Source organism: Protobothrops mucrosquamatus, unplaced genomic scaffold (genome assembly GCF_001527695.2).
Source record: "Protobothrops mucrosquamatus isolate PMUCROS unplaced genomic scaffold, P.Mucros_1.0 scaffold_25, whole genome shotgun sequence".
In the NCBI taxonomy this organism is placed as follows: domain Eukaryota; kingdom Metazoa; phylum Chordata; class Lepidosauria; order Squamata; family Viperidae; genus Protobothrops; species Protobothrops mucrosquamatus.
In genome coordinates this window covers 899,041-918,574 of record NW_015386101.1, presented here as the reverse complement: position 1 = coordinate 918,574, position 19,534 = coordinate 899,041, and the positions used below count along the sequence as shown (strand labels likewise).

The 19,534-nt window shown below is 35.7% G+C and overlaps 1 protein-coding gene across 1 annotated transcript in view; it reads left to right on the top strand.

Moving 5' to 3' along the window:
* The first annotated feature begins 284 nt into the window (after positions 1-284).
* The window catches only part of RAD54L2 (RAD54 like 2), a 53,717-nt gene continuing 34,467 nt past the window's right edge, over positions 285-19,534 (top strand). Inside the window, exons 1-2 of the mRNA XM_015832413.1 lie at positions 285-302; positions 13,680-13,889. Coding sequence (XP_015687899.1) covers positions 13,736-13,889 — 154 coding nt within the window. The 5' untranslated portion in view covers positions 285-302; positions 13,680-13,735. The remainder of the gene's footprint in view (positions 303-13,679; positions 13,890-19,534) is intronic.

Here is a 19,534-nt window from a genome sequence, read left to right as displayed (position 1 = left end):
CCAGCTCCCAAGGGACGTGGGAACCTTTGTACACTCTCGGAACCTTTGCTGTCGGTGTGCCTGTTGCTGCCCGGGGAAATCCTCCTAGTAGCTCCGACTAAGGGGACGTATTACCGTTGCGTACCCCAAGCGGAGGGATTGAGGAGCGACGAGAAGGAGGCGGAGGAGGAGGCGGTGACGGCGACAACGGCGAGCGTTCAACGGGGGGCCGGCGCGCAACCAGGAGCGCGCGGAGCGCCTCAGCCCTCCCTCCTCCCCCTCCCCGGCTCCCTCAGCGGCCTGGCCCGCAGCCCCACTAGGAGGTGAGACTGGACCGGACTCCGGCTGGAGTCGCCCAAGGGGATGGATGAAAGGAGGAAGAGATCGCGCACCAATGGAGGCGCCGGGGGAGCGGATGGGCCCGGGGGTGGGGGTGGGAGGCAGAGAACTGGAAGCCCTCCGCCCCCGCCTCCCCGTGGCAAAGCCAGGCGCCAGAGAAAGAAGGCCGGGCATCGCGGGCGCCCTGAGAATGCATGGCCGCGGCGTGGCTTCAGCCAGGCTCTGGCGTTGGGCACCCTGGGACGGAAAGGCCGGCACGGGGAGGGGTGAGGAAGGGGATCGGGGGTCGAGATTTTCGAGGATGGGTGGGTGGGGGGGAAGGGAGCTGGATAAGTACTGGATACAGGAGGATTTTCCAGTCAATAAAGGCGCGGGGTTTCTTCTCTAACGTTTTGCTGCCTTGAAGGCTGGGAGACTTTTAAGGGGTCCTGAGGTAAAACGCACTCGTGTACGGGGAGCAAAGATACGAATAAGGGTTGTAAGCCAGATGCCGAGTGATCATTTGTCGTCCCGAGAGATCGGGCTATTTGCTGCTGGCTAGTTCAAAATAACTACGAACTCTTTGGAAGATCTTCGGATCGCTTTAAAAGACTAAAATATTATAAAATTAATATTGAAGATACAAAAGTCGCACAATGATTTAGATGTGCTTTGTGGAAAGACTTGGGCAGAATGATACAACTTTTAGAGTTGGCTACCTGCCTTCCATTTTGATCAGTTGTGAACAAAAGTCTTGTGGCAACACTTTGAAAACTTCAAAGCAAGAGCACCTGATTGATGTCTGTTCTATTTAACTTACCAAATGTAGCTTGTGGTGACTTGCTTAACTTGTAAATGCTTTTCTTTTCTTTTTGTCTGTATATAAAGAAGTTAATATTTTATATTTTATGTTAACATATACATCTGTGTTGTATTTTTTTTAATCAGAGTCACTCTTACTACTGAGTATTAAAGTGAAATAGACACTGTTCAGATGGTTGAAGTTGCATATTTTTTTTTTTTTTTTTTGCCTCCGTGGGTTGCATTTGACACAGAGAATCAGGGTTTGAAAAACTGGAAAGCATGAGTTAGGATAGTTATGTCACATATTAAATGAAGTTATTGTAGAACAATGTGAAGATACATTGTGTCTACTGAGGGAACAGAATTTGCCTGGAACAGATTTACCCCCAGTATACTGGTGCATCTTTTCTGGAGGATTGGATAAGAGACAGATTTTTGAAAAATGTGATTGTACTAGAAGAGGAGACCATAATGAATGGGGTTATCATTAAAGACTACCGGTAGTTGGAAGCTATAGCTGGTGCAGAATGCAGCTTTTGGTTTTTGAGTTGAATTCAAGGTGCTGATGATCTATAAAGTCCTTCATGGCTTAGAACCTGGATACTTGTGACACTACCTCTCCCTTGTTCCTGCCTGCCCTATGAGATCTGACAGGGTCTTGTCAATAAAGAAATGTCATTGATGGGGTCAAGGAGTAATGCCTTCTCTCCTGTTATGGCTGCCCTTTGGGATAGCATGCCCCTTCTTCCCCCACCCTGTCCCCCACGTTGCCTTTATGTTGTCTTAAAAACCTGGCTGTTCCTCTAGCATTGGACTGGGATGATTTGTGAATTCACAGGTTATTATATATTTGTGTCTTTGTCTTCAGGTGGCAGATATATCCTCCTGGAGAAAATCTATCTATGTGGTCAGTAAAAATTAACACCTACTTAATGACAAGCCATTCTCCTGGTATGGCTGTTTTATTATCTTGACTTTTGTAATATTTACTGTCTCGGATTTGTTTTAATCTCCTTTGTTAGAAGCTTTGAATCACTTGGCAATTGGGTGGCATCAGAAATTGAATTAATAATACATAAAGACTTAATGCCATGATCAGAGAACTGAAGGATAATAGCATGATAGAAAGAAAAACTTGAAAAAAGGGGAGAGATGCTTGATAGCCAAATGTTTGTATAAAAACTGATTGATTATGTGCCATCAAGTCATTTTTTACTTTTAGAGACTACATACATAGATTTTCTTCCAGATGATCTATCCTAACGTGTTTTTTCAGGACTCCCAAGAGTGCACTGATCACCACTGTAACTGAATCCATCCACTTTGCTGCTGGCTGTTCTTTTCTTCTCTTTCATTCTACCTTTCCCAGCATTAAAACCTTCTCCAGAGCATTTTCATGGAATGTGTCTGAAGTAGGAAAATTAGAGCCTGGTAATTTGTGCCTCATGTGAGAACTGTGGGCTGATTTGTCAAGATATTTTTTTTATATCCTAGGGAAGAGAAATATATATAATTGACTTGTGTTTCTTCCATTTTTCAGTTTTATCTGAAGTACAGATTTTCCATTCATATACGGTACAGATTTTTAGAACATTAATAGCTTTTGCATCTTTTTTATAATTTTCCTGGAAAGTGTGAAAATTCTAATTTGAACAAGACAGAGATGTAGAGAAATGGGAAAGATGAGAAACTCCTTATATTTTGTGCAGGAGCATGTCAGAAATTGTTCTAATAATTTTGAGTTTAGTAAGGCTTGACATAGTTAAAGAAACAGGACAGGATCAAAGAGGACTTATTCAGTCAAACAATAATTCACACATTAAGCCGGGATAATTTATTGATTATGCTACAGGATTCTGATGGGATAAATTGGGGTTCAAGTCTATTCTTAACCATGGAAATTCAGTGCACTATGTTACTTTGAAACAGTGTCAGTACAAACTTAATTTACAGGATTGTGTTTATAGAGTAACAGTAAAGAAGGTGCTTTTAGACCATCTTGAGCTTCTGGAGGAAAGGAAGGATATCAGACATATACAGTAGCACATTCTTCTATTTTTGTTGGTTATGGGCTAGTTGTTTCAATTCTGTTAGTGGGTCTGGGTTTTCCTGGGTCTTCATCTACATGCTTCAGCCAAGTTTTGTCTAAAGCTGATCATTGTACTTTCCAAACCAAGAGGTGTGATTGTGAAAGTAATCAATAAGGGAGTTTATGTGAACCCATCTACCGTTATTTTTAAATTTTAAATTTGTTTTCCCCCCCCTTAGGACGGCTTCAGTATTCTCAGTAAGCAAAACATGTCAGCTACATTGTGGATTTGCATTACATGTAAACCAGGTCAGCAAAGTGAGTGTTCAGAATAATAAAGAGCGAAAAGACAGCTGAATTTAAATGATTAATTTATGAAACAGAAATGGAAAGGGAATGTGGGAGTGTCGTGTGTGTCTCATATGAAATATTGGAACAGTCGTAAATCTATAGTTTGTACACATGTATGAATAAGCTTAATTTTTCCAAATGCTTTTTAAAGGTTTTTATTTGTATTTACCAATGTGTCTGATGCTTTACAAAATAAAATGCAGCCATCTCAACAGGTAATAACATCCAACGGAACCGTCTAACTTGAAAGGTTAAAAACGTTCAGCTCTAATTAATACTTGAATAGGCAACCACTTGAAAATTCCAGGGTTTTTCTCTAGATTGTAAAGTTGAAAAAAAAAAAACCCAGCCCCAAAGATGAATCAGTCACCAGTCTGATTCTTCATATCCTGATAAAAATACTTTCACTAAGATTGGCTGTCAGCAACTATTTCTTTAGTTCTGTACACTTTTGTTTACGTATTCTGTTAGCTTCTTTTTTGACTGCCTTCATTTTTCCCTAGAATTAGGGGGATTCTTTACTGATTTTTGCCTTTGGTTTTTTTATGTGCTTTAAACTTTAGTTTTGTTATAGTATCTCATGGATACATAACAAGGGAGAAGTCTGGTGTTACTTCATTCAAAATTGAATACCCGGTCCAAGGTATTCTTAATAGTTTTCTCCAGCACCATCCTTCAAAGGCGTTAATTTATTTAGCCTTTCTAATGGTCCAGCTTTCTGAACCATGTGTTATAGGTGGGAAGATCATAGTCTTGACAGTGTCAACATTTGTTGTTTATTGTTATTCTACAGTTTATTTTCCAAACCTGTCAAAAGTCTTTTTTCTAAATAGCAGCTAACTCTTTAATTTCATGGCTGTATGTCACAATTATTTGACTGTAGCCAAGAAATATAGAAAATGCATAGTTCCTGCTGCTTGTGACAACCAAGTGGTGTCTGAAATTTTGCAACAGTGATCTGGTCGCCTTAGTAGGAATCTAATCTGCACTATAGAATTAGGGTCAATATCATATTTTTAGAATGTTGTTTTTTGAGCAATCCCCAAACCTGAATAGTAGTGAATTCTGCTGTCCTCATTATTGCAAGTAACAATAAGTTTCAGTTGATGATGTTATTTCTTTAATTTTTTATATGCTAGCCAACACAATACTTATTAAGGCTCTTGTTAAAGAGTTGTATTAGTTAAACTTTGGATTTATGCACTTTATTTAACTAGAAATTAACCTTTGGAAATTCCATTTTCTATTTTTTTTCCTTTTTTTTTTTTTTTTTGAAAAACTGGACATTGGTAAAGACCATCTGAATTTGCTCAGAATATTTGCTGTCAATATCATTTCTCATAATTCTGACAGTAAGCACTAGTAGTGTGTACAAAGTATATGTTATAACTCTGGTGGATCCCAATTTGAAGTGAATCCTTCGTAATTCTTCTATGTTAGCATATCCTTCATTGAAGCGTGCCTTTTTACCAGTAGGCTGTACTTTGGCCCATTTTTTTCAGGGAGCCTAAAGTGTCTGTTACCAGACAACTATAATCATTGATTATCTTTTTATCTAATGTAATCTTATATAACTTTGTAAATACGTTAAGTGTGCTTCTTTATTTATTCATGGAGCAGTACTACCTTAGAGTAATATAGACAAGAAGGAATTGATTGTACATCATATATTAAATCACTGAGACTCTAGTATCTGTAATAATTTGTACAAAAGAAGGAATGTTGACAAATACAGCTTTTCATAATCCTTTTCTATTGCAGCATTGTAATATAAGAGTTTGAAATTGTTAAGCCTGAAACATAGCTATCTGCTAGTCCAGTGGTGGCGAACCTATAGCATGGGTGCCAGAGGCGGCACTCAGAGCCCTCTCTGTGGGCACGCATGGCGTCGCCCCAGTCCTAGGCCTTCAGCTGGGTTTTATAAAACCTTTTCATTTTAAGCCTCCACCACCATGTGCAAAAAAAAAAAAAGGTTCAATCAGTCAATTTCAACTTCTCGTGGGAAAAAAAAAGATCTTGCAAAGTTGGAATTGATTGATTTAACTATCGCAGCCACGCCCAGCCAATGGGCCACGCCCAGCCAATGGGCCACACCCACCCGACACTCGACGATGCATAAGTGGGTTTTGGGTTGCAGTTTGGGCACTCAGTCTCTAAAAGATTCGCCATCACTGTGCTAGTCCTTTTGAGTTATGCATCATTTACTTTAAGTGTATTTGCAACATTGTATCATCTTGACTTTTCCAATATAAATTTTCTTACTTGCAAAATAGACAACCCTATTGGTTATATTATTCTCGTGTTTATATGATAGTGATCCTAAATAATTCTCCATTGAGAGCTAACATTTAGTGTCCCTTGCATATTTGTATATAGTAATGAACAATGCAAGACACTGCATTATTTGTACAGATTGAAAATGTAGAAACTGTAGCCTTGATCCAGAATACACTTTCCACAAACAGATTCTAATCTAGCAAGAGAGAAAAGAATATATTCATTCTTGTACAGTTTCCATGCATATCCAAGTCTGGAGGTCAGCAAGGAAAAAAAGTCCTTGAGAGAGTAAAATACTTTGTTAAAGGAATGATAGGAACAAATGCATCAAGAAATAACAAATAGTATGGTAAAATATAGTGAATTTTTTAAAGTGCTACCGGATTTTATTTAGGATGGAAATAATAATTTTTTGAGTATCCAAACAATTTTCTTTAAAGGTCTTGAGTAAATCATACAATGATTGACAAACCATTGAATTCTGCATAGAAAAATTGTAAGAATAAACAAACTACACAGATATAAAAAGGAGAAGAAAGAAACATGCTCCAAAGATTGGGACTCTTATTTTGAGATACATCATTACAAACATTCATATTTAAAGTTTACTTTCAGAAAGATGGAGGTTATTTATTAGAAATTAGTTTATAGATATAGTTAAAATGGAGATTGGATGCAAGCATACTGTAGTTAAAAGTTTATTCAAGATTTGCTGCTGTTGTATTAATGTTTTAACCAGTGTGCTTTCCCATATTTTTGAATACCAGTGATCCAGAAAAAGATGCATTTTTATTTTCAAATATTATAATACTGTAAGTCTAGAAGCTAACTAGAGCATAAATTATTAAAGGCTGTTGTGCATTTTTTTAATTTACTCAAAACATTTGTTAAACCAAGTAACTAAATAGATGTAATTATTGAAATATGCATATTGCAAAACAATATGGAAGTATTTTAATTTATGTAATATAATTTTAAGGGGAAGTAGTAATATTGATGTTACACTAGTTCCTCTCAAAATAAATTTAAAACCAATTTTGTATTATATAACGTTCCGAGAAGACTCAACAGATTCATTTCTCTTCCCATACGTTTTAAAGACATTTAAGAGGGTTGTATTTGATAGAGTTTGTGTAATATTAACAAGGATTCTCTGACTTTAAATAATATTAAAATATGCTATTATTTAAACAATGATAATCTTCTTGATTGTCAAGATTTTAAGGAATACCTAAACATCTCATTTGAACTCATTAATTGGAACTAATCAACCAATTATTTTGTAAAATATTATCAGCAGAAATATATTTCTAATCAGTAAACAGTTTTTCAATTCTATAGAAACCTACTTTTCCATTTCTTGAACTGATAAGTTCTATCTGATAAAACGAAAAAGAGTGCTTGTGTCTACTTTTTCCAGGGTTCTAAAATAAGTTTTAAAATATGGATTTATGATAGTAGATATTTGTTTATTAAATTCAGGAAATAGTATTATTGCCCTATGAGGTTAAATATCTAATGCTGTTTCATCTTGTATCTATTGGATGTTTGTTGAGTTCCAAATAATATATATTTGCATTTCTGTATCACATGGCAGTTATTTTCTGTACAGATTTTCAAAGCAGAATATAATAATTTTTCAATCATGACAGAACAAGAAACTAATTAAGTGAAGGCTTTCGGTAAGTTTGCCAATTCACGCAAAAGTGGATTTGGGTAAATAGCTGATGAATGCATTAGTGCAAACTTTCCCATGGAAATCACACATATCTACGATTTCCAAAATGTGAAATTAACATTAAAAACTGTAACTAGAAATGGGCAGTGTTTTGGATGGAAATAGATGGTTTTCCTGGAAAGAGAAATAGCTGCTTTAATGAGTTGCCACCAACATTGCATCCACTTTCCCATATGTTCTAAATCTGTTCTTATCAAAGCAGTACAAATACAAAGCATACACAGCTATGTTGTGTATGTTTATTCTGAACGTTGCCAATACACTCAGAAGAGCTAAACATGATACAGCCCTTTAACTTTTCTGATTAAGTGCTTAAAAACATAAATATCTATACAGAAGTGGTATACCAAAAATGTTTCATTGAAATAATAGCACCACGATAGAAAAAAAACTCAAAATAATGTATTACCTGGTGCATAATTTGGTTTATAATAATATGGCATCCAGGAAAGACTCATGAAGATAGGTCTGTATAAAGTCAATATTGAGATCATTCAGCTGGTCAGCTGGTCACTAATTTATAAATTAGTGTTTTATGCCGTGCCTCTTATTTCTGCTTAAATAACCATTCTGACTCTTTCCAGAATGATTAAAGTGTGGCTTGAAGCTCCACTTCTTATTGGAAATATTTATGAATATTTCTAAATAATTTTGTTTTGGAAATTAAACCTTATAATATTTTTGAAAATATATTTTACCTTTTTTAAAAAGTATAAAGTAAAATAGAGAATAGGGGAAAAAAAGCCTAGTGCAAAACATTTATATATGTACCAGTCCAAAATATTACTATTCATTCATGCTTTTTCACCTTCAGGTCAAACTCCAAGGAAGAGTATTGCAACTCTTGACAAGAATTGCAAAATATTCATAATCTAATTTGTGGTATTCAATATGAACTGCATTATACATTTGGTATACAATGCTTTATTTTCATCCATACATTTTTCTACTTGTGTTTAAACTTGTGTTTAATTTGTATGCTTAACTAGTATTATGTATCTTGCAATTTACACAATGTTCTTAATGTATAATAGAGTGCTGTTGTAAAAATGTAGCTGGTAAGGCAGGAGTTATCCTTTCAAAGTCAAAGAGCAGAATGATCTGTCAAAGTTTTGTTGCTTCAGAAAGTCAACAAATAAAGGCCTAGCTCAATTAGTTAGAAGTTAATTTGCTTCTGCTGTAAGTGTGTTCTTAAATATGGGGATGAGTTTCTGAAAAGGCAAGATTTAGGCAGTGTCTAGTATGAAATCTGATAGCTATGTTGAAAGAATAAGTTACTGATGTTATATAAAAGTTTTACCATTTACATGGATATTCAAAGTGGGTTAGATTTGGGTTGTTCTTAGATTGCAGCAAAGGTAATCCTTATTAAATACCTCTTTCTTACTAAGCCAAGTCCCATGCCAAGTTGATTTTCTACATCAAGATAGGCCTAGATTAGAATAAGGATTATAGATTATATAAATAAAAGAAATAAATAAAAGCAAATGTTTGTCACCCTCTCAGCTATGTAGTGCAACCCAGATATACCTGCTAATAGTTTAGATAGTAATTTACCATATTATGCAATCTGAATCTTGCCTACAGCTAAAAATATTTATTGGAGTATTGTATGCAATTGGCTTTGAGAGTTACTTTGGTAGATAGCATAGCCTGGGAACTTTGTGACTCATATTGTAAATGAGGCAACCTGTTCTGTCACCAGCAGTTTTTGTTCTATACTTATCATCAGATACTGCCATGTGCTTAATTTTTTTCCTAGAATTAGAATGGATACTGAGTTATTCTACTCAATTCCAATATAATGGAGTTGGTAAAAGACTGCGTCATCTTTTCTCATCTCAGGTTTGTGTGTGTGTGTGTGTGTGTGTGTTTCTGCTTGCCAAATTTTTCTGCTACTATGTCCTCTTTTGTTAATCTACCAAAGAAATAATTTAAAAGATACAGCAAATACAGTTTGGCTTTTATCTTCTTTTGTTAGTACATCAGCTTATAATTGCAATTATTGCTTGTACCCTTCTGGATAATTCATTCCTTTGTGGATACCTCTTTCACACAAATCTTCTCTACTCTTGGGAGTTATCTGAAATTTTGTGTCATGGATTGTTAATTATAAATGTATAGGTCATTTTAATAAGGTAATTTTTGCATGAAAATGCAATAAATCAAATTTATTTATCAGCTTGTGGGATTTGGTTCTGAATTGAATTTCTGTTGTATTTAGGAAATGTTAGGCTCCCAAATTAGCTTATTTGCCCTTTTATTGATAATAGTAAAATATTTTTTGTAAAAAATAATTTTTGATCTATATATTTATCTGATGTTTCCAAAAAGTAAGTAAATTTAATTTTTAAAATTATTGGATGAATGGAGAAACTTACATAGGAAACTGGAATTATATAAAAAAATTATCAGACCTGATTTTCATGTCTATTTTTATTCAAAATTTTGAAATATCTATTCTCCACTTGCTTCCCATTGGTACATACTGGAGTAATAAGCGGCTGTAGCTTAGTAAAAGACATTCACAAATATGAGGTTGATGTTTATACAATAGATTCTTGGAATAAATACTTGACTGCTTTTCTTATGTAAGGAAATTGAATTCTTCTTCCTCTACTTTTTATTTTTCTCCTACTGCTTCTTCTTATTTCTTTACCTTAACCTGGTGATTTATCACACTTATTCTAGATCAATTTTTCCCCAGAGCCATGCAATCCTAGGTATTTTTTGTCATAAAGTAATGCATAAAAATGCAACTTTTTATGTGGTACCTATTATGTTAGGGCAGCGGTTCTCAACCTATGGGTTGCGACCCCATTTGGGGTTGATCGACCATTTCATGGGGGTCGCCAAGCAAGGCTGTCCGCCATTTTTTCCCCCTTTTCCGGCGGGTGCCTTACCTCCCTTGAGCTGGGCCAGCTGGTGGTCGGCCTGCTCCGTCTCTGCTGCTTGCCAGCTACGCCTCGGCCAGCGCAGGGGGCGGAACCATGCATGCGTGGCGCTCCCGGGCAGGGAAAGTCCTCGACTTACGACAGGTTGGGTAGTCCTCGACTTAGTCCTCGACTTACGACCGGTTTAGTCCTCGACTTACGACTGGTTGGGGGTCACGGCATTAAAAAGGTTGAGAACCACTGTGTTAGGGGAATAGATGATTTTATTAAGAGATATTTCTGAACTGTCAACATACTGTAATTAATCATTTGAAAATAATTTGCTCATCAATTTAAAATGAGTGCTACCACCATTAGATTAAATGCTGATGTGTGCATATCTGTGTGTGTGTGTGTGTGCGCGCGCGTGCAGAGAGATAAAGGTTGGAATATCCTATAACAGTGATAGCGAAGTTTTAGAGACCGAGTGCCCAAACTGAAACCCAAAACCCACTTATGTATCATCGTGTGCTGGGTGGGTGTGGCCCATTGGGTGGCCGTGGCTGCGGTGGTAATGGCAGACTGGGACTAAAAAGTTCAATCAATCAATTCCAACTTTGCGAGATCTTTTTTTTCCCCATGAGAAGTTGAAATTGATTGCTTGATTGAACCTTTTTTTTTTTGCACACGGCGGCAGAGGCCTAAAGTGAAAAGGACTGGGGCGATGGCACGCGTGCCCACAGAGAGGGCTCTGCGTGCCACCTGTGGCACACATGCCATAGGTTCGCCACCACGGACCTATAACTAGGGAAGTGGGTGTATTATGTAATTTTCCTTGGTAGATGGCTTTGAATTGGGTTAAGCTTGTGTGAAAAATGAGGGCAAGCTAATGTCCGTTGTGGTTACCTGACTGGGATAGAGTATTCATATTTTATATCTCAAGTTTTATCATGCTGACAGGTATGCCTCTAAAGTAGCACTTGGTGATATAACTGGAATGGGTATGCAGATGAGGGTTGGATTTATGATCAGACTTTGCTAAGCGGTTCATCAGTATAAGTTGACACTGGTTGGGTATGAGCTTTCCTAAAATAAAATTGTTTTTGATAAGATTTTTATTGTATATAGGATGTATCAAAAGTCAGGTCCAGAGCACAATCATAATATGTTTTAATAATTTTTTTTCAGAGAAAATGTTACTATACATAGAAATGCTCAAAGACATCAAAGGAGTAAGGAACTGTTTACGAAAAATGGCAACCAATTTGAGCATTTAATGTAATTTATATGATACATTGTCTACACTTTTGCTACCTTCTGTACATATTTTATTTGTCAAATAAAGACTGATAGCTTTAAACACGTTATTAAAATAAAAAACTTCCATTAAAAACTTCCATTGGAAAGGTTTTAGGAAAAATCCTTAAATCTGACTGGATTTGTTGATTTTGTTATGTTGATCTTTTATTGAATTTTATTAGAGAAGCCACAATTGAAGGTCTGAAGCCAACCTGATTATTTACGTTAAAAAAAATAGAACATATTCCTATTTGCTTGGAAGATAAATTTAGAACTAATTTAAAAAGGAAATAAACAAGCTTTGGGAAGCACAGACGTCACATTTAACATTATGTTTATTTTAAGGGAGTTGTTATATAACCGTCTTCTTGCTTTCTGGCTTTATTTTTCTTTCTTTTTGTCTTTCTTCCTATACTTAATCTGATTAGATTAGAAATCTAATTTTTTAGATTTAGGTTAGAAATCTAATCAGGTCTGGAGAAATGAAAGCAATCAGTATATATTTAAACAGTGATCAATTTGGGTTGGCTTGTACTTTAGGTTCCTTATTTTGCTCTTAATAATTTTCTGTATTTTGCAGCTATACAATGTTGGGTTCACGTGTAACACGACCCTATGATTTCCTCACTTAGCACCCCTGACTGAGTTCACATAATTATTGTAAACTGTGACACTCTGGCTTCTTACATGTGTAGCCAATAAGGGTTAGAAGACCATATTCATTGCTCAATCATTTAAGTATGCTGTGCATTTACACTTTTAGGTAGGATCAAATCTGTTCAGGGTTTTGCAAGTCAAAAATAGTTCATGAATAAAATCCAAATATATATTTTCTTTAAAGAAATACCTTCCCTGGTAAACCTGAAGAGTTATAATCCTACCTATCCAACCTCCCCTGGCCCTCAGAATTTACTCTGGAAGGACTCCAGAGTCTTATACAAATTGAAGTTTGTGCTAGTTGCAAATTGTTCACATATTACTGGGTTACATTTCTTGCACCATACAAGAGTGACTATAAGCTTAACATTCAACCAACATATTATTGAGAAGGTACACTTCCATTAAACTGCATTATAAACTATTTTCATATTAGGCTGTACCAAAGGTGTTTTTTTCAACTTTCTTTGTTTTTGCCTGAATATATTTTGTTTCTCATCCAAGAAGTGTCTTCAGAACTGAAGAAGACCAAAAATTGATTATGCATTAAAACATTATAATAATGTTGTAAACCTATATTAATGCAGATATTTCAATAACAACTACTTTTACTTGTTAATTTTTCAATTCCTTAACCTATTCCACTACTTAACTTTGATTTTATATTGTTCACCTGCTTACCTTATTATTGCTCTTTTGGTTGTACACATACTGTATGTTGTTATTCTGTAAATGTTAATTGATTGTATATCTGTGTTTGCATTAAATATATGACTTGTAATTAAAATTTATTATAGAAAATTCTGTAGACCATTATATTCACTAATGACAGCATGTGTTACAACATTAAGCTATCATTTGGTAAATGTTTCTCTTTTTCCTTTTAAAAGTGTGTGTGACAGACTTCACAGAGTTTTTAAAAATTGAGAATAATGTTTTATTATAAAGTGAGCAAATGTGTGTAGGCATGTTTTATATTACATTCATTGGAAAATATTAATCAGGAAAGATTCAGATATAATAGATTATAATCATGCATGCATGCATGTTTTAAGACAACTTAAATTTGCTTCAAGTTTGGAATTGTATCAGAGATGCACAGATGTTTAAAGTGCTGGTTACCATGTTATATTTTCAGCTGTAAATTAAAAATGATGGTTGGAGACTTTGTCATTATTCTCACGCCTTATCATGAAAAGGATATCATAACTTTAAAAAGTAACGTGTTTATAAGAACTCTTAAGTTAGTAATACAGGAATCTGGGGAATTTTCAACAAACCTGGCTTGTGCTACATCATGTCTTACAGCTTGTAAATTTTGTTTGATGTTTATTTCATCTATTTTAATTTGTAGGGCTGCTGTAATATCGATCATGAGCAGGTAATGCACAAGGAGTGCTATTGGGAATCATGTCGGACGAGTCTGTCTCAGGGAGTGATCCAGATGTGGACCCAGATTTGGAGCAGGAGGATATGGAAGAGGAAGAGGAGGAAGAAGATGATGAGGAAGCAATGGAGGAGGACAATGATGGAGATGATGAAGAGGATTTACTTGATGAGAATGGTGAGTTAATGGGTTCGAGAAGCAATGAACATTTTGCTGGAAGTGTGTATTCTGGTGATTTTAATTTTATACAGAAATATATTTTTAATTGTTTAAATCTTATACAAAATACAGATTTGTTCATTCTGGAACATTTGATACAATTTTGGAACACTTTAATTGATAATTTATATAAGGAGCAGCCACGTCCTGGGTTAGTAACTTGTACTGCTATGGCTAAAGCAATATTTCAAATTTATAATCTGGATAGAACCATTTAGCCAAGGAAGCCTACATCTTGCAAAAATATCCAAAGGAATGTTATGCTTTTAATTCACACAATATCTATTATATATTTCTTGTAAAATGATTGGTACTTCAAAAAGAAGATTTGAATAAAGTAAAAAGAAGATTTGAATAAAGTAAAATTGCAGCCAAGGTTGTATGTAGCTTCTTTTGCTAAAAATCTCTGTCAAAGGAAATGTATTAAATGTAGATTATGCTGATATTCTCAGTATGCTTATTTTTGTGTGATTCTGCTATTTTAAACAATTTATGATCTGATTTATTGATAATTATTCAATAAAGAAGTCTGAAATTCTGTAAAGCATTGAACACCCCTCATATCTTTTGGAAATACTATTCATTTTTTCTGGTATCTTTGGGTAGGGCTATAAGAATCAGTAAGAAATGCAAGATGAATTCCTTGAGTTGAAAAATAGATTTCCAGTGTTGAACTATCAGATGATTCCAAAATACCTTACAGTCAGAAAATGAACATGGTGGCCTTCATTGTACTTAGTACAATGGTAGAATTCTATTTGACTCAATTAAAGTTATGTAACTAATTCAGGTTGATAGTTGTATCTTTGATAAATTTGTTTTATTGTTTTTAAAACCCAGTATGACATTTTGGGAGTGCTTCAGTTACATGAGTGGCACTTGCATCGGTATCCTTGACATCCTTTCAGAATCATTACATAGTTACTGCCAGTATTTAAAGTTCAGAAAGAAGGAAGGCAAATGTTCTAGTTTTAGTTCAGAGGCATTTGAAAAAAACTACGTAATAAACTTCCCTGTTGCACTTATAGCTTGTGCCTGATTTTTATGGTAAAGAAAATTAAGATAAAATTGACTGTTTGAAGGTGTGTTGATTTTTAAGGGCTAGGTGAGAACCTTATTTAAAGATGTTTGAGTTTTTAAAAAATTATTGTGGTTTTATTTGTTGTCAATATTTATATTACTAGGCAATACAAAAAGTTGTCTAATGCCTGTAAAAATAATAAAAACCCAAAAATAAAATAAAATCAGGTTCAGTCCTGGAAATAGCATTGGTCGCCCTACTTGGTGACCATTGTCAGAACCTGGATGGAGGAAGTGTATCTATTCTGATCTTTTTTATTTCTCAGTGGGTGGCCTGCAATATCATCTTTCTGGACTATCTATGGAGGTCAGGGATTTTGAGCATTGTAGCGGTGGGCAAGAAAGATTTAACTGATGACTCCCCTAATCTCTCTGTTGTTTAACATTTACATGAAGCCTTTGGGAAGGTCGTTCAGAGTTTTTGGGTACATTAAAAATATGTGTGATACTCAGCCTTACATCACTATCCCAGCAGACTGTGATGCCACAGAAGTCCTATCCAGGTGCCTGGGGACTCTTGGATGGGAAAGAACGGACTAAACGGCTTCTTTGAAACTTGATGTTAAAGAAAACTCCAGTAGAAGAGAATATATGAAGCTCCTATAACTCCGTGGAGTCCTTCATCCTCTCTGAACTTGGTTGTTTGCTTGTAGGCATTTCATTACCTGACTAGGTAACTTCATCAGGGCTTGTGAGTGTTGAGTTTGCTTCACTGTTGTTATACAATAACTTGCTCTGTCAGTGTTTGTTGGGTCCTTGTAATGCCTTAATTAGGTCATTGATTTTTGGTATTAAGCAGTATTTTGCTAGCATATGAAATTAAGGATATTGTACAACAGTTTGCATAAGTAGCCCCTGCCCACTTAACGTCAGAGCCTCTTGTGATTGGAGGCAAAAGTGAAAGAAGCATAAGATTTCTCTTCCTTTCACGGTTGTTCAACCGGGCATGTTGAAACTCCTTCCTTTGCCTCCTGAGTTCTAATGATGCCCCAGTCTTCACTTTGCAGGAACATTCTGCCACTTGACTGTCTCTTCCCATAGAAAGCCTTGGAACTTACACTGCATCTTTTTCAGCAAGTTAAGTTCTCTGCTCACCTCTTCCATGGTCACAAGCTGGGAGAAGTCTTCATGGGATGCTGCTATAGGTTTTCTCATCTATTTATTCTTCCTTCTCCCAGGAGAAGAAATTTCCTAGGAGAAATTACCAGAAATTACCACACTAGAGCTGGGCTACCCAGCACTGACAGCTGGAAGTATTGGCTAGCAGAAATCAATTGAGCTGTGTGCTCTATAAATATTGTAAAATTATTATTATTATTAAAGTAATAATAATAATAATAATAATAATAATAATAATAATAATAATAATAATAATAATAATAATAATAATAATAATAAAGTTGGAAGGTACCTTGGAGATCATCTAGTCCAACCCCCTGCTCAGGCAAGAAACCCTATACCATTTCAGACAAATGGCTTTCCAGTCTCTTCTTAAAAGCATACACGCATTAACCGGAAAGGAGCTAGGTTAAATAAATCTACTCCACATAATAGTATCACTATTGTTCATAGGTGTGCTTCCAGTTATAGGGTGGAAACGTGGAATTATGTTTGATATAACGAGCTGTGTTGATTTGAAACGTTTATTGCATTTAACAGTATAAGAAAATAGGCTTGAAACAGAAGCAAGAGAGACATAAACGTAACTGTTCTCTAGGGATTAAACATTGGGGTAGTATCAGTAAATTTAATTATGGGCTTATAGCATTTTGGAACTGGCTGTTCTTTACCAGCATAGTGATGACCTTTTTCAAAAAACTTCTCTTCATTTTTGAAGGGAACACTTTATTTTAGAGTCTTTTGTACTGTTTGGTATAGATAGCTTTTAGACTGGCTTCTATTTATTTACTGCTTATTATACAGGGCTGTGCGAAAGGCAACAGGAGACCTGAACTAAAACTTGTTTTAATATACTTTATATACTGTGAGTTGAGTCCCTGTATGACATAGGTGGCCGTAGAAGTCATGTAAATAAAGAAAGAAGTACCTGGATATAGAAGGAAGACAAATACCATTGTTATACTGGGGGTGGAGATGAGGAAACTGGGATATTTAATCTGTTATGTAAATAACTGCCTCAGCTATATGCTTGTTAAAGGTTATACTTTAATTGAATGTGCTCGAGGCAGGGTATAGGATAGAGTTCTATGAATCGATGTGTCTTTTTCTTACAACACTTTTGAATTAATGGAAATCATATGATGATATCTTAGATTACATTATTTGAACTAGAAGGGATACATTCTTACAGTGGCTTCCCACATTTGATGTGAAATTAGAATAATTTGCATTGCATTACCATAGTTTCTTCTTCCAGCCAACTGTTTGAAAAGCTGTAATAAAATCAGCTGTACATGGTGGTAAAAATGAGCATTTCTTCTTTCCTGGCTGCCATTATTTTGATTGGTCTGACAAAGGACCCTCCGCGGCAAACTAAATGTTGGAAGATGACGTTTTTAAGAACGTTCTTGATATTCTCTATGACAAATAAAACGTTGAGTGATACCATTTGGCGTTTAGCATTCAATAATTTGCTGACAATTAATCCCCTGGCTTGACATGAGATTCACAGCATCGTTTTGAGTACGATTCTTTGCAATTCCTTAAATGCAATGATCCTAGCAAAAATAACAAATGCTAGTCTGCTTTATCTGTGTTATTAAGTAGTTGAAGCTGTCATGTTTTTCAGTGTTTTAATTAAAATTTGGTACGCTATAATGTCTACATATTTTGTTCCTTTCTCACATTTTTAAAATTGTGTACTTGTGAGCATTCTCGTACAGTCTGTATTTCCTGGGACAGGGCATATCATAGAAAGATAGTTGACCTAAAGCAGGGGTAGGCAACCTTGGCTCTTTTATGACTCGTGGACTTCAACTCCCAGAATTCCTGAGCCAGCTGTGCTGGCTCAGGAATTCTGGGAGTTGAAGTCCACGAGTCATAAAAGAGCCAAGGTTGCCTACCCCTGACCTAAAGAAAGTCCTTGACTTACGACCATTTATTCAGTGATGTTTAACATATCTGTGAGACTGAATGAAGGGACTTCCGACTTGATCTTCAAAGCTATGACCATTGCAACGTCCCTGATCATGTGATCAAGATTGACAGTCTGCCTGCGGTTATGACCGCAGAGGCACTTCAGCTCCCCCTACCTGCTTATCTCCCCTCCAGTGTATGCCCTTTTGAACCTCTGCCTTCTGCAGCACGGGCTGCCCTAACTGGCCTTTGCCATCTTCTTGCTCTCACTGCTGACCAACCGTGCCCAACCTGGCCCTTTTTCTCCAAGTTACAGACAGTGCTTTCCTCCTGAGACCAGGTGAAGATGGCCCCCGAGCTTCAGTGTGGCAATCAAATAACTACTAAATGGACATTTAACCATCCTGACTAATAAATATTTGTGGTTTGTTTCTATATCTGCAAATTGCTCCCTGGACCGTTTTAGTTCCGCTGTCTTAATGAAATAGTGAACTGTTACATTATATACTTTATTTCCTGGAACCATTTCTGTGATTTTACTGTACGTAAGAAAACTATTCTAAATTGTAGGAAAAAAGTATCAGAGCATAAAAACTTTTAAGAGGAAACCTGTCCACTTAATGGTGTTTTCTTTTCTTGTTTTTGGAAGAGAAACAAGGTGAGCTTCGTGACTTTAAAAAAAAAAATCTTGATACTGGAAAAGATTTAGTATTTGAACGGCAAACTGTATTTATATTTCTGCTCTTATTATATAGATTAGCTATCTTCTGCCAAGGTATTGACCTTCTCATTTAATGTATTGATTTTGGAGTGCAAAAGTAACAATTAACTTGGAAAGGAACTGTTTCCTCATAATGTTTTTAAGTTTGTAATAGAAACTTGATTAAGTGTAGTGGCTTTAAAATGGGCTTTTGGGCTTTTTGTGTTTTAATCTGATCCTAAAGTAAGATGACCCCAATAGCTTTGTTTTTCAAATTTTATAAAATGCTTTTTATGACCGATGTAGTTGCATAACAGCATTATTTTCAAGATCTTTACTAATCCTAAAAACCTGCGTCTTTTTATGTGTATGCGGGCTATTTTGTCTCAAACATATAGCAACAAATGGCTATATGATTGTCAGGCAATCAATGTGTCACAAGTTCTTTTATGATGTTTATTTTAAATTGCTCCCTGTGTACATACTGTGACTTCTTTTATAGACCATTCTTTCTTCTCTAAGTTATAACTAAGTTTTTGTCCAAATTATCACTTCAAATTGAGCTACTACATAGTGACTGATCAAACGTACAAAATTCATAGAAGCTTGTTGAAATATATAGAGGCGTATATCTGGTAGCTATAATGTGCAAACTAGCTTTGAGTAACACAGCAGTGTCATGTATTAAGTGTTCCCTAAAAGCTAATCTCCCCAAAAGATGTCATTGTTTTTATGAGAATAGATGACTGCAAAGCTGAACTATTGTAGTAGTTGCTGAAAAAAGAAC